We start from the raw sequence: 14,038 nt of genomic DNA on the forward strand, positions 1-14,038 counted from the left end.
GCCTTCCCCGTGAGAGATCTCGCCGGTGAAATAGATAGATGGCGTGGTGAAAATTCCAAGGCTTGTCTCATAGGTGCCCTGGAGGACCTCAATTCCAACCTGGACCCCAACCGGGATCCCCAAATCCGCAGTAGCAGCCACGCTGCCTTGGAGGTTAAATACGGGTTCGAGAGACGGTTTAAAGCCCCGAGCTACCGTTTTCGTATTGTCTGTCGCATTGAACGCTATGCGGCCCGGCTCCAGTTGAAATCGTGCGCCGGCTATGAGCGTGCCCTTCGCCTCCAGGGACACACTGAGTGCTACATCGACTGACACGTAGGGTCCCACGGTCAGGATGCCTGGAATTGCTAGTGGCGACAGGGGGACTCTCACTATCGGCTTTGTCTTGGTCAGCTTGGTTGGTGTCTTGGTCCCTTCAGCCTTTAATTGCAGGATCAGGTCTAGCACAAAGGGGTCGTTATTGTCGAAGGCGATCTCGGCTCGTTGGATGCCCTTCTGCATATTGAATTGCAACTTCCCGTCGAAAGTGAAGTTTCCCTTCGCGCCGCAACTCACGCATTGGAGACTAGCAGATCCGGACGACCCGGCAACCTGCACACCGCTAGATACCCCAGACAAAATTTTGCCCAAGCCGGTTCCGATTTTGATGCCCTTGCTGCCGATACTGTGGTCGAAGACGATGTCATTATGGTAGGCTTCGTCGAATGGGTAGCCGAAGGGCACCATCATGAATTTGACAGTCAATGCTGCCGCCACAACCACGGCTTGAAACAACCCCTTGATGACTGTGAACGTCGTGTTGATGAAATTCCGGGCTTTCTAAAGAAACCCGTGTGAGTAGGTGACTTGAATGAGTAGAGCATCACTCACATTGATTACCCAATTAATGCCATCCACGACCCAGTTGATCGGATTCCATCTCTTAGAGAGACCCTTGCCCTTCTCGGCAGCCAGAGAATTGATGGGCTGAACCTTTGAGCTTGGCGCGTCTGTCCTGATGTGATTCGTAGTAAAAAAGTCTTTCACGGCTTGTGGGTTTGTATTTAAATTCACTGTGTTCTTCTTGCTCTTTTCCACCTCACGGTCTGAACGCACCGCACGCACATGTCCTTTCACCGGCTGTCGCTTGGTGATATGTCGATCGATGTAGGTCCCCCACGAGATCTCGCCTCCATGAATCGCATCGCGCTCGTGAAGAAGCTCCGCTGCGACCGTTACGCATTTATCCTGGAACACAGGTCGACTGGCACGGAAGAACGAGCGGTATTCTCCAGTCAAATGGCCGCACCCGATATGGTAGGTGATCAGGTTAAACGAGTCTGCGTCGGTATTTCGCTTCCACGATGTTTCGGCCAACTCCAAGGCTTCGTGTGAGGCGAAACACACGCGGATTTGGCTGTCACTGCAGGAGACCTCCTCTATAAGGCTGGAGTGTTCTAGCGTAACCGTAGGACGGGTGTAGCTCGCCCGCATTTGAGCATGTTTGGCACCATGCAGGGCAGCTGTGAAGGATTAGCAGCGAGACCATGCATCGGGTGAATTATGTACTCACGTCGATGTCCTTCTTGACTAAAGTATAAGTCCCCATTGAGTTGTGGGATTAAATGATTCAAGTCCATCGCATCATGGCTGGGATGGAGGGCGGGATACATTGACACTCCATCCCCGGAAAATGACGGCGAGATTTGGAGCAGGCCATGATGGGCAGCATGAAGGCGGCCCGCAGATGTAACACCTCCCAGCGACACCAGGCTGGCGATAACGTTGATGAGCTTCATGGTTTGCCGCGGTTGTGGGAGACGACACGTTTGGGCTGTTGGCGGCCTTGTTTATACTTGCCATGGAAGGGCAAGATCCGACTAAAGATGCCACCAGCAATGGACAGACCTTGCTATTCATATGATACATGATTCATGTCGGTGCTATCAGGGGATACGATGATCCTCGTTAAACAATGTAGTACAGCACATCTAGATAAAATTCTTTCCGTCCGAGATCCTCCAAGGATACCTTGCCGACTTTTGCCAGGCTCGTTGCTCCTTCACTCCCGGGAGAAAGCGACACACTCCGAGACGGCATTTTGTACTACGCTTCCTGTGGGCCAATGGCTATGTGCGCCCTACATTATGATCAAACAGGGTAGATCAGATTGTCATTGGTAACAATCTTACGAGATATGTGTCCACCCTATGCTCTCCCTTGATTCACCCTGGCCGCGACATAATGAAGAATCCTCATCGGACATAATTCCATCCACATGAGACTAATTCATTCCGCGTGGGCCTCTCGCCATTAATGAATGTCCCACCCATCCAACGGGACTCTTGCGTTGTCGGTTGTGTCAAAACTCCCTGCTAACAGGGTCTATACAACCTGTTAGGACTACCACCAACATTGTACTACGCTCTTAAAACCCTGTACCCAAGAACGCGGCATCAATTTCGGATTACAGTCTGTGCTATTGCTGGCATTTGTAGATACTAGATGTGAAGTCCATTACTAAAAATTCACTTCTCCGTAGGTTGTGAGGAAGTACAGTAAGTGAAGCAAATTTCGCATCACCTCGCAGCACAATACATCATCTTCCCATCACGAAACATCATGAAGCCAAGAATTCATCGTTATTGTCACTTGGGGGGCTCACGATTTCGCCTAATTTCTATACCTCACCGAACCCTTTAGTCTTTCAAGGCACTCTATCATCACTGATAGCGAATATTGTCACTTACACATGCGTCACACCCAATTAATTTGATGAAGTTGCCACTCCCGTCCTATAGCAACATCTCAGTATCAATGTAAAAGTTTCTTAAATCACATCGCACTGTATTGACTTACCACGCACTGGTCACATTTGGTATCACGCCGTACGACGCTGTTGACCGTCCAGATTTCCCCGCTTGGTAATGCCAGCGCGACGCCAGTAAAGGCTGTGAGGATAATCGCCAATTGCATCTTATCAGTTCGTGAACCGTAGTGACTATGACCTTAGGGAATTGTCTGTCAGGTATACCGTCTATAAAGTAAGGTGAGAAACATGAACATACTTAGTAGACTGATAGATAGGTGCTGTCGCTCCCTGCGGCTGGGTGTCGATTTGTCTGGAGGTACAAAGGGATTGAGCACAGGAGTGCTCTTTAAATACATAATCTCTGCCATATGAACCTCTGACCTGTTTTTTGATTCTTAGAAGAATGTCTCTCTTCAGTGGTATTACATTTCCCATCACGTAGATGTTGCACACCATTCCAGCAAGTGGATAGTAGACAATGTATTCCTCCATTTCAAATTCTAGTCTGAGCAGCACTAAAAATGCCAAGTATTCTGCTTTTTAATTTTTTATTTTTTAAATCCACATCGCTCCCTATGTGGCTGCCTCGAAATATGTCTGTCTCGAATGCCTCCAGAGCCGCTTGTTGAAGCGGATGGGCTTCCTCTTTACTGAGTAGCTACCAAAGAGGTTGCTCTATTTTATAATCGTCATTGCTTTGTTGGGATTGATAAATTTTGTATTACGCTCAGTGATTCGGGTAATGGGAAGAGCCTGCTTCACAGGTCCGTCTGCCGCATACGCTATACGGACTAACCGGTCATTCATGTGCCTGGTCATCTAACAAGGGATAATTATAAAATAGCTCAGATTGGATAGCTACTTGTGCACATTATGGTAATTGCTAAGGTCTCTAATACTTTTCGGTTGTCCCTTGCATGACTTAACTATTCTGTGAATTATAACATACGCAACAAGCACCCTGCATAGGTCATTGTCGCAGTAATAGATACAGAAAGGCCCCATTTGCATAGCTAGTCCTAGTTGGCTGCCGAGGCATGTTTGACTTCTTGCAAGAACCATCAGCATCCAAATAATGCTAAAAGTACAAACCAGCCTAAAGTTGGAGGAATGTCTTGTCCCTTAATTATCCCGTTATATATGTCGGAAGCCTAAGAATATACCGGCTCTTCCCTTACGTATCTCGATATTCTGGAAATTGAAGCGCCCTCTATTTTTATTTCCTACTGAAATTGCATAGCGCTTATCCTCATATATACTAGCTATTAGCCACCGGAGCTAACCTATATGCCCGAAGACCACGTCCCTTTCGAGTTGAAGTATGGGAGCTGAATTAGAGAGTGGAGGACTCTGTTCCTCCGGCCACTCAGCTCTTTATACTACAGTATCTCCAGACAGAATAGAAGAAGGTGCAGAACGATCTTTTCTAGATATAGCAAACCAAGTGTATTAATATCCGCCATTTCAACAGTCACTATTAATAACAATTGGTCTATATTCCACAATGCTTTGCGTGTCATTGATAAGTCCAACTCAAAAAGGCTCTGGTGCAGAGCACACCAATACTAAAGTCGCCTTCATAATATTAAATAATTCTAGCTATTACAATCCCTTGTATTACTAACTAATTCCAATCTCCTAAAAATATAGGCTAGTGCGTGAGTTTATATCTATTTATACTTGCGGTAGTATAGATAATATAGAGTAAGCTATATATATTATACCCGACAAAGTGGGGTTTTTTATTAGGCTTAGGGATTTTTGAACCTGGCTCTCTTATCTATAGGTTACTTCCTTCATCGAGAGCCTTAATCGGGGGCCGGGTTATCGCAGGATTAGGAGCAGGTAGTATTGAAGCGTACAGATACGGGCTAAAAAGCGGGCTTCATTTCCCCCTAATCTTATCTACAATCGAAACATGCTAGTTATAGTCTGGTTCTTAATATCTAGCCAAAGGGCTCTATTTATTTTTACCTACTATGTGAGTCTTATCCTCTTTTATCGGTTAGATTTATTTTTAGCTCTAGTATTCTCGTAGCTACCTGTGGGAAATGCGGCTGTCGGTAATATTATGTAAATTCCACTATATTCTGGACTGTAGCAGGGACTTGAATTCTCTAAATCTACTGCTAAATTGGCCATCTTTTATACCCTGGATTCCGACCTCTATTCCGAGGCTGATTCCTGGGCTGGCGGTGTGACTATCTGTGAGGTGCTGAGGCTGGATCACACCACGATTTTGTATGGCTAGTTGAGCCTTGGCAGTAATTACTGGTCTTTCCGGTTGACAACAATCCATTTACTTCAGCCCTGTAGCCAGGGAATACGTCAGTAAGTACATAATCGGACACCGCTCACAGCCGTTTAGTCTGACTCTGACAATACGGCAGATACTTGCCCCTTTCTTCAAAGCTACCAATCAACTAGTGCCCACGTGGAGTCTTAGGACTGGTAAAGACCACGTATGCAGTAGGCGAGCAGTCAGTGCTGAACACTGATAGTCAGACTAGGGATGGTCTGTCGGTGAAGAAGGGTATAACTGATCAATATTCGCCGTAGGATAGCAGAGGTTCATAAATATATATTGATATAAAGGCAATACCAGAAGACCACTGTGTTCAAATGTTCAAATGTTGATTACGCAGTAGATTGCAGGAAAAAGTGGGTGGGAAAGGCCATGGTTTTACTGCGTGATACCACCTACTTCTTACAGCAAGTTATGTATACATTCTTCAAAGGTTTATCATCATCAGTCCGAAAGAGTCCGTAAGCTTCAAACGCTTAACTCTTCTTCCATCCTTCGAGGAAACTAAATCTTTTGCCATCCACTATTGTTTTCCTACACATACAGTCGCTTACTATTGTCGTGACAAACAGCTTTGTGGGAGTTCATGATAGTGTTGGTTCTTGGGCATCAATGCCCCAGGGATGTTCAACATGTGTCCCCTTGTTCTTCGGCCACGATGTCCCATTGATTGCTGGGTTTGTGTTAGATCTACTTTTTCTATCGATTACCATTAATTGATTGAACGCTGGAGCCTTCGGTTCTTAGTAATTGAGATTCATGCAATAGGTGTCAACAATATACACATTTACGCGCCACGCACTCCAATAATGTACAACTGGAATGCTACGCCAGGACGGGAGTCCACCCCCCTCCTGAGATCAACGCAGTAGTTGGAAATCATACCTATACTCGTCCTCGGCATCCACTTCGAAGTCGAATCGCATCAGGGTCTTCCTTACAGGGGAATATGTAGGTTGATGTCACAATGCGGGGATAGGCATTAGGCCTCGTCGTACGTGAGCTGATCGTCCATTACTTACTGGTGAGGTTCAGGACTTGTCTGGTATTCCGAAAATCCGCCATATTTCGTGGAGACTGACAAGTGAGATCTGAGACCCTTGCTCCGCTCGATGGGCTGGGTCAAGCTAGGTCTTCCAACCAGCAGACGACCCCCCTTTCACGCAGGGCAGGTCTTTCAATTCTTGAGTTTAGTAATAAATCTTTGTTTGTGGTTGTCGGTAATTTCCGAACGGAATTTAAAAAGGACTAATTGATTCCATTGTATGAGTGCTCAGAGAGAGAACACCAATAAAAACCAAAGTCACTTTACAGCCACAGGAAGACGAGAGATATTTGGGATGTAGAAATTTAGCTCAAATGTTGGAAACGAGAGAAATGAAGGTTTAAGCGCAGTGTGATTTATCGCGGCGTAGTATTGATATTTTAGAGCTGAAGGTGGATAAGTTGCATCAGTTCCAATGTGCTCAAGAGCGGTTGGCTTTCCCTTGATACTGTATATCAAGTGGCGGAAGAGTCCCGCAGCAATTTCCAGGCGGGGCATACGGATGGGCTACGGCAAGCCATTGCGGCCACTCCGCAACAATTCGAAAGGCCAAATTTCTGCCGGCAGAATCCCTATCGAAGGTTATCCTGGACGCCACATTGAAGCTATATTGAAGCTGTATGACTTGCTTGGTTTTACCAATTGGCTACTTATCCTGAGTATCTCGTAAAGGTGCAAGCCGTCTTACTTAGGTGCCATAGACAACCCTATGTGGCTAGGTAGGGTAGGTGTAGGTGCAGGTGTACTGTACGAAAGAAAAATTAGCTTACCTAGAGTTTAATGGGATTCTCCTTATCTCCCTTCTTCTTTTCTAAGTTAATTGGATTACCCTAAGAGGAACTAAGAAGCGCCTGGCCTCCTTCTCTATATTGTATGGCTGACCCGCCGGGCGTCGCAATGTCTACCCAATTCTTATCACATACAGAGCAACGGACTACCTAGTCCGGCTATTTATAATTGGCGTATATTCCGCCGAACGCGCCTAGAACGTGGCGACATTCAGGAAATGTATAATTACCTAGTTCTCTGCGGCAGGAAATATAGGGTACCAGCAACGTACGTCCACGTAACTAAATAAGAAGAGTATGGATATATAACTAACGTCGGCTCTTAATTTAATGTGGTATAACCCTGCCACGATTAAACTCTATATTAACCCCCGGAAGGGCGAGAAGCTGACGACCGAGTCGTATATATATAAAGCAGTCTATAAGATTATGTCTACCCGTAGGTAAGATAGGATTGCGGCTAGGAGGGAGGTTCTTATATATACAGCGGAACCAGGAAGTTATACTTATAGTAGGAGGAGGGAGATTATTATTATTATTGTGGCTGGGGCTACGCGCAGAACAAGAGGCACTATTAAAATATATATTAGTATTTATTTTTAAAGCTGTACGAGCTTACTGGATAAATATCTTGATACTAGAAGTCTTTAATAAGATAGAAATATGATGAAAAGATACGTACGACATAGTGGTGGTAGTAGTAGTAGTAGTAGTAATAATAGTAATAGTTAGTGAGAGAGATAAGATTTAACTAATATAATAACATAACTAACGACTAAGTATCTAATAACTAAATAGTTTTCTCTTTCTATTATATATCTTCTAAAGATTATAAAACCCTAGACTATATTCCTGAATTCTCTGCTTATCTTCTTTATCTAAGATATAACTTCTTCTTATACAATAAGGATAATTACTAAAAGTATCTACTGAATAGCGCCGCTTTGGGGTCTGTCTAGAAGGTAGATGTCTAGGTAAAAGATTAGATCTATCCTGTACGCTGCTCTTCTCCTTTTTAATTCTAACCTTCTTCTCTTTCTTTATAGAAATTCCCTTCTTCTTATCTACTAGTTTAAGCTTAACCTTCTTGCCTTTATATAACGGACGCTTAATAATTAGATAGATCTGGTATTCTTACTTAGTCCTATTTATATAAGAGTCAAACCACTTCCAAAGAAAATTCTTTATTACCTAATAACTATCCGTAGTTTGGCTAAGATAGACTAGTATTTTCTTATTAATATTGGTGGCAAGTCAAAAGATATTATTAGATTATTGTATATATCGAAGGCTGGTCTGAAAAAAATTATTCTGGATAAAATCGTGGAGAGATTTGATCGTACAAGATTAAATTCTAATTTTAACTTACTTTATAACTATTAGCCTATGTCTCCACAGAATATTTAAGAAATATACTAAGTTTTTTAAGAATAGGATTTTCTTTTTCTTCTTCTTCCGTCTTTAGAAAATAAAAAATAACGATTGCTTTATACGATAGAGGCCGGGAATTTAAAGCTAATTATCGGTTATATATAGAGATTGGCTATCGTCTAGTTTGCTAAGAATCTTCTGCTATATATAGATATGTTAGGAATTGCTAAGATATCTAGATTGCCGGTTTTGTATTTAATATTAGAGGCGTATAAGATGTACAAGATACCGAAGGAGAGGAATCAGTCAAATCATATATCTCAGGAGGAGTAGCACCACAATCTGAATATTCAGAAATAGAAGAATAACATACACCAGTTATTTCGCAAAAAATTATCTAAGATAAAGATATTTCAGAATATACGAGATAAATATAAAAAGAAAAGAGAAGAGTCAGAACCTTTATTAGTAGTCCTATTGTACAAAGACGGATAGAAGAAGAAAAAGAATGTCCAGATATTAGTCGTACAGGTTCACGCCACTTCAGGTTCCCAATTTAGTGCACCAATTGGCCGAATAGATAGTGCTAAGAAAGGCTCTATGTGGCGTTCAATATGTGTGATAATAATGTGACGAAGCTATATATAGGTTGTACAAAAAGATGTGCTTTTATTAGCTAGTAAAATAGGCAGTAGATTATTAGGGTTAAACTGAAGTCTCCGAAGGGCTGTACAACAAAATTTCAGAGTTTCTTTAGGTAGATATTCATTAGGATCTAAAGAAAAGTAAACTATTAGCTTTGTATAAGAAGAAGAAGGAATAGAACTATACTAAATTCCTATATATCCTGTTTTAGCTGTTATAGAGTAGGCTCATTAACTAGGTAATTATAATTCTGAATATTCTCTGGAGGATAATAATAAAGTATATACGGCTTACCTTTAACTAAGTTTAGATGCTTTAGTTACTGTCGGATTCGATATATATTCTATGTTTGAATATATTGGTAGACCTCTATACAAAGGAGAGAAATATAAATAGCGTATAAAGCAATCTAATCTACTAGAGATAATTTAGAAAATACACCGTCTTCTCTTAGAGAAGCAAAGTATATCTAATTTTATTAGTATATATCTTGTATAAAAATCAAAGAAAACTTACTCGCTATTTAAATAAAGTAGTTTTGGAAAGCTATTCCTACTAAGCTTTAATTCTTTGATTCTCTGTACTTCGGCTAGAAAACTAATAGTATAAAAGCTAGAGACTAGGCTCTTGTACACGTCGAAGCTAGAAATAAGTAAATTAGAAAAGAGTTATCTCTAAGCCCTGATTAGAACGAATTTTTGATAGCTATAGTCGTATATCTTCTATAGTATCTAGATACTGACGAAGAATACTGACTGCTGTACGAGCTATAATCCTATAGTAGATCTATATAATATAGCGAGAGTATATATTAATTGCTGTATAGATTTCGATCCCGTACGGCTCCAATTTAAGATAGCTATTAACTGATTAAATATAATTCGGCCTAGGTACAATATATTCGCTACGTTTTTGTTGGAGATCGTACTTGCGATATTATATAGCGTCAGGAAGAACAGTCTTATAAGTAGAGAAAAGATGATCACTAAATCTATTAGTAAATGTATAAAAGAAAGGAAGATATCTTACCGTCTAATAATAAAGTCTTTATTTCGGATATACCGATGGAGTATCTCTTTTCTATATTCTTAGATAATTCTTTTCTCTGCTTCTTATACGAGAACCTTGAGAATCTCCTCTCTCTATAATTGTTGAGTAATAGGATCCTTAGTTCGTCGATAAAGACTAAGATTTATACATAAACGCCTTAGCGTACGACTAGAGATAGAATATCCTTCTTTCTCTAGAACTTGAAGTATTTCTCGGTCTTCTAATCTAACCTAAAAGAATAGAATACGGATTCGAGCGTGAAGAAGAGAACTAGAACTAGTTGTACGATTCTCCCGATAAACACCCTATTGTTGAAGACGATTTTCAAGCGTACGCTTGCTGATTTGGAAGCTATACTTGTCCTGAATATAGGTAAGAATAGAATTGACTGATAAATAAGATGAATATAATAAAAGAATTTGGTCTTTGTATGGTTTAAGATTGATTGCCTTCCGGCCAGAATTTGAAGAAGCCATGATAGATAAAAAGAAAGGAAGGGGGAAAGAGAGAGAGCGAGATTACTATATAGAAAAGAAAGACCTCTGTACGAGATAGTATGACCAATCAAATTATATAGAATCTCTATTTAACTGAAAATGGTAAGCAGAGGCAGCTGCGGTGAAGGGACTTAGCGAGATATTCTATTGTTGCGGAGTGGCTGCAATGGCTTGCCGTACGTGACTCATCTGCGGCAAGGAAAACTGTTGCATTGGCAACATCCCACGCATCTCCCATCTTCTTCATCGGCACTTGCTCATCGCGCATTTTCATATAATTGGTCTCATCGCCTTCGGGGGCGTACCGTTTGGCAAGAGCGCGAGTGTATGGCGTGTAGATCAACCCAGGAACGATTGTATTCAATCTGACCCCACGGTCCGCGTAGATCACCGCAGTTGCCTTGGTAAACTGCATAATAGCAGCCTTGGTGGCGGAATAGGCAACTTGGGGTTTTCCAATGTAGCGGAGCCCGGCGATACTCGACACGTTAATCACCACGCCACCTGTCGCTTGCTTTTCCATGACGGGGAGAACGAAATGAGTGGTAAGGTAGATGCTTTTTAAATTCAAATCCACTTGTTGATCCCAGACTTCCTCTTTTATGGTAGCTGGACATCCGGGCTCTGATTTGCCAACATTGTTCACTAATATATCGATTCTACCGTGCCTTTCGACACAAGCATCGACTAGGCTCTTAGTGGATGCGAGATCGGTGACGTCCGTTTGATGAACATGGCATGTACCGCCCTCTGCTTCAATGCGGGATTTCGTTCTTTCAGCAGCAGCCAAGGTGCGATTTCCACCAAAGATAATTGCTCCCTGTTGTGAGAGCTTCATTGCGATAGCGGCTCCGATGCCCCAGCCATCTTCACTAGTTTGGCCGAGACCAGTGACCAAAGCGACCTTGCCGTCCAGTTGTAACATATTTCAAAGTAATCAAACTGTACCGTGAGAAAGTGTAGGTGAAAGTCATGATCGCTGTGAGAATCCCGACTATATACTGACTTAGTGGGACTCGTTTTCGCGGTTTGTTACAACGGAAGGAGGTGACGGATGACCTCCGTGTACGGTATGGAGCCGTTCCGTTTGCTGCGGAGTATCCGAACTCTCAACCGCCAGAGGACCAAATGCTTAAATCATAAGAATGAGCATGATATATACCATGACGCTGTAGCCTCTGGAAAACTTCGGGAGTGGAGAATCTCACTTCGCCCAAACTCCACCCCGCCAACGACTTAGGCAGAATGACCAGTTCAACAGAATCGAACGCGATCAAAAGGGATTACGATCTTTCGCAGGCTCTAGACACAGGCTCTGGTCTCCATCAAGGACTCACGTCTTATGGCGACGCACACTTCTCTCTCTTTCTCCGGAAAGTTTTCATCAAGGCGCTTGGCTATTCTGAAGATGCCCTGTCTCGACCTATTATTGGCATCATCAACACCAACTCGGGCTTCAACCCCTGCCATGCAAACGCCCCTCAGCTCATCGAAGCGGCAAAGCGAGGAGTGCATTTAAATGGAGGAATCGCCATCGAATTTCCCACGATTAGCTTGCACGAAGGATTTTCGCACCCAACCAGCATGTTTTTGCGAAACTTGATGAGCATGGATACTGAGGAGATGATCAAGGCTCAGCCTGTTGACGCGTGCATCATGATCGGAGGCAAGCTCTCTCCCTGTGTTACCATTGATGGAGCGAGCTCACGCTAATTTTCATGGTCAGGATGTGATAAGACTGTCCCAGCACAGATAATGGGAGGAATCTCCGCGAATAAACCAATCCTTCCACTCCTAACGGGGCCGATGATGCCGGGAAGCCATAAGGGCAAGCGCATTGGAGCGTGTACGGATTGCCGAAATAACTGGGCGTCTTACCGGGCTGGTAGGATTGATATGGAGGAGATCATAGGTGTCAACGAGGAGCTTGCTCCGACGGTATGTATCACGCCAGTTTGCAGCAATTCATGATTGGTAGATGGTCATGGTGTGACCTTTGTATATTGGTTCAGCCACTCCCATCTCTTCACCCATTTCATTTGTCTGTCTTCACTGACATTCCCCATTTTGCTCTTCTCATTCCTCTCGACGATAAGCTTCTCTGAATCAGGGTTACTAATTGTTATTCCGTCCCCAGATCGGAACATGCGGCGTGATGGGAACTGCAAGCACAATGGCATGTATTACTGCAGCACTTGGCTTGATCCCCCTTCAGGGCGCCTCCGCGCCAGCTGTCTCTGCGGCTCGACTGAGAATTGCGGAACAAACTGGCGCAAACGCCGTTTCTGCGACTAAGGCAAATAGAAGCCCACAAACACTGCTTACTGCAGAGTCCTTCTATAACGCTGCGATTATTCTTCAAGCAATTGGTGGATCAACTAATGCTATGGTCCACTTGATGGCGATGGTTAACCGCCATCCACTTCTCAACGGCAAGTTCAAATTGGAGAATTTGGATTTGATTGGCAAAAATACTCCTCTTCTGGTAGATTTGAAACCGAGTGGAGAGAACTATATGACCGACTTCCACAACGCAGGCGGAATGACTTGTCTCTTGAACCGTTTACGCCCGTTGCTATACTTGAGCGCACGAACTATCACTGGTGAAAACTTGGGTGAAGTACTGGATCGAACCCCTTTTCGAGACTTTGAATACTCACGCTCGATCATTCGGCCTATTTCTGAGCCGTTATACCCTTCCTCATCTTTGGCAGTAGTTTACGGAAACCTGGCCCCTAACGGAGCGGTGATCAAAGCCTCCGCCTCTAAAGACAAACGCCTTCTTCACCATAAAGGCAAGGCAGTTGTATTCGAGAACTCGCAAGACTTAGCCCTCAGAATTGACGACCCAAGTCTCGAAGTAACGGGTGATTCTGTTCTGGTTCTCAAGGGTATCGGCCCGATCGGGAATCCAGGGATGCCGGAAGCAGGAATGATTCCAATTCCACGGAAACTAGGCGCGGAGGGAGTGACAGATATGCTTCGGATCTCCGATGGCCGAATGTCAGGGACAGCAGGAGGGACAATCCTTCTACACGTTTCACCTGAGTCAGGCATCCCAGACTCTCCGTTTGGGGTCGTTCAAACTGGAGATATGATTGAGCTCCAGCTGAAGAATCGAAGACTTGAGCTGTTGATCAGCGAAGAGGAGTTGCAGGCTCGTATTACAGAAAGAAAGAGAATATTGATGAGCATGGAGGGAGATCAGTCATCGCCGTGGCTGCAAAGGAAAACACGTCGTGGTTATAGAGGCCTCTATGAACGGACAGTCAATCAGTCACACCAGGGTGCTGATTTCGACTTCTTGACTGCCGTTGGCCCGTAGATGATTGTGTAGCATATACCGCCTGCTAGATATTCCTGACACGTGTAGAGCTCAGTGCGCGTGGGAGTATATTGATGCCTGTTTACTGTTTCCCATTTACCTGTAGCACAAAGTAAAGGAGTGCAGATCTCATTTCGAACCTAGCCCCCCAATTTGAAGTCACCTATTAATGGTTAATGCTTAGTGTCGTACGTGTGGTCATTACTGAGGTGCTGAAATCG

General features: G+C 43.5%; 3 protein-coding genes across 3 annotated transcripts; 1 reads left to right on the forward strand and 2 right to left on the reverse strand.

The window, feature by feature from the left end:
• Window positions 1-1,351: 1,351 nt before the first annotated feature.
• Window positions 1,352-1,847, reverse strand: BDV59DRAFT_30344 (uncharacterized protein). Its single transcript, XM_073696160.1, has one exon. It carries the CDS (start codon window positions 1,776-1,778, stop codon window positions 1,437-1,439), a length of 342 nt encoding a protein of 113 aa, XP_073548160.1. The 5' UTR covers window positions 1,779-1,847; the 3' UTR covers window positions 1,352-1,436.
• An 8,717-nt stretch (window positions 1,848-10,564) lies between these two features.
• On the reverse strand, window positions 10,565-11,417 carry BDV59DRAFT_201968 (SDR family NAD(P)-dependent oxidoreductase; the record flags this gene model as incomplete). Its single annotated transcript, XM_073693931.1, has 2 exons — window positions 10,565-10,608; window positions 10,673-11,417. 2 exons carry the CDS (start codon window positions 11,415-11,417, stop codon window positions 10,565-10,567), a joined length of 789 nt encoding a protein of 262 aa, XP_073548161.1.
• A 238-nt stretch (window positions 11,418-11,655) lies between these two features.
• BDV59DRAFT_207854 (dihydroxy-acid/6-phosphogluconate dehydratase) lies at window positions 11,656-13,817 on the forward strand (the record flags this gene model as incomplete). Its single annotated transcript, XM_073695086.1, has 4 exons — window positions 11,656-11,663; window positions 11,746-12,158; window positions 12,219-12,430; window positions 12,630-13,817. 4 exons carry the CDS (start codon window positions 11,656-11,658, stop codon window positions 13,815-13,817), a joined length of 1,821 nt encoding a protein of 606 aa, XP_073548162.1.
• Between the last annotated feature and the right edge of the window lie 221 nt (window positions 13,818-14,038).

The sequence above is a fragment of the Aspergillus ambiguus genome, assembly GCF_047715705.1.
Source record: "Aspergillus ambiguus strain CBS 117.58 unplaced genomic scaffold BDV59scaffold_15, whole genome shotgun sequence".
NCBI classification, from domain to species: Eukaryota; Fungi; Ascomycota; class Eurotiomycetes; order Eurotiales; family Aspergillaceae; genus Aspergillus; species Aspergillus ambiguus.

Coding starts and splice junctions, on each gene's coding strand:
- BDV59DRAFT_30344 (XM_073696160.1), bottom strand. CDS start 1,778: ATGAAGCTCATCAACGTTATCGCCAGCCTGGTGTCGCTGGGAGGTGTT.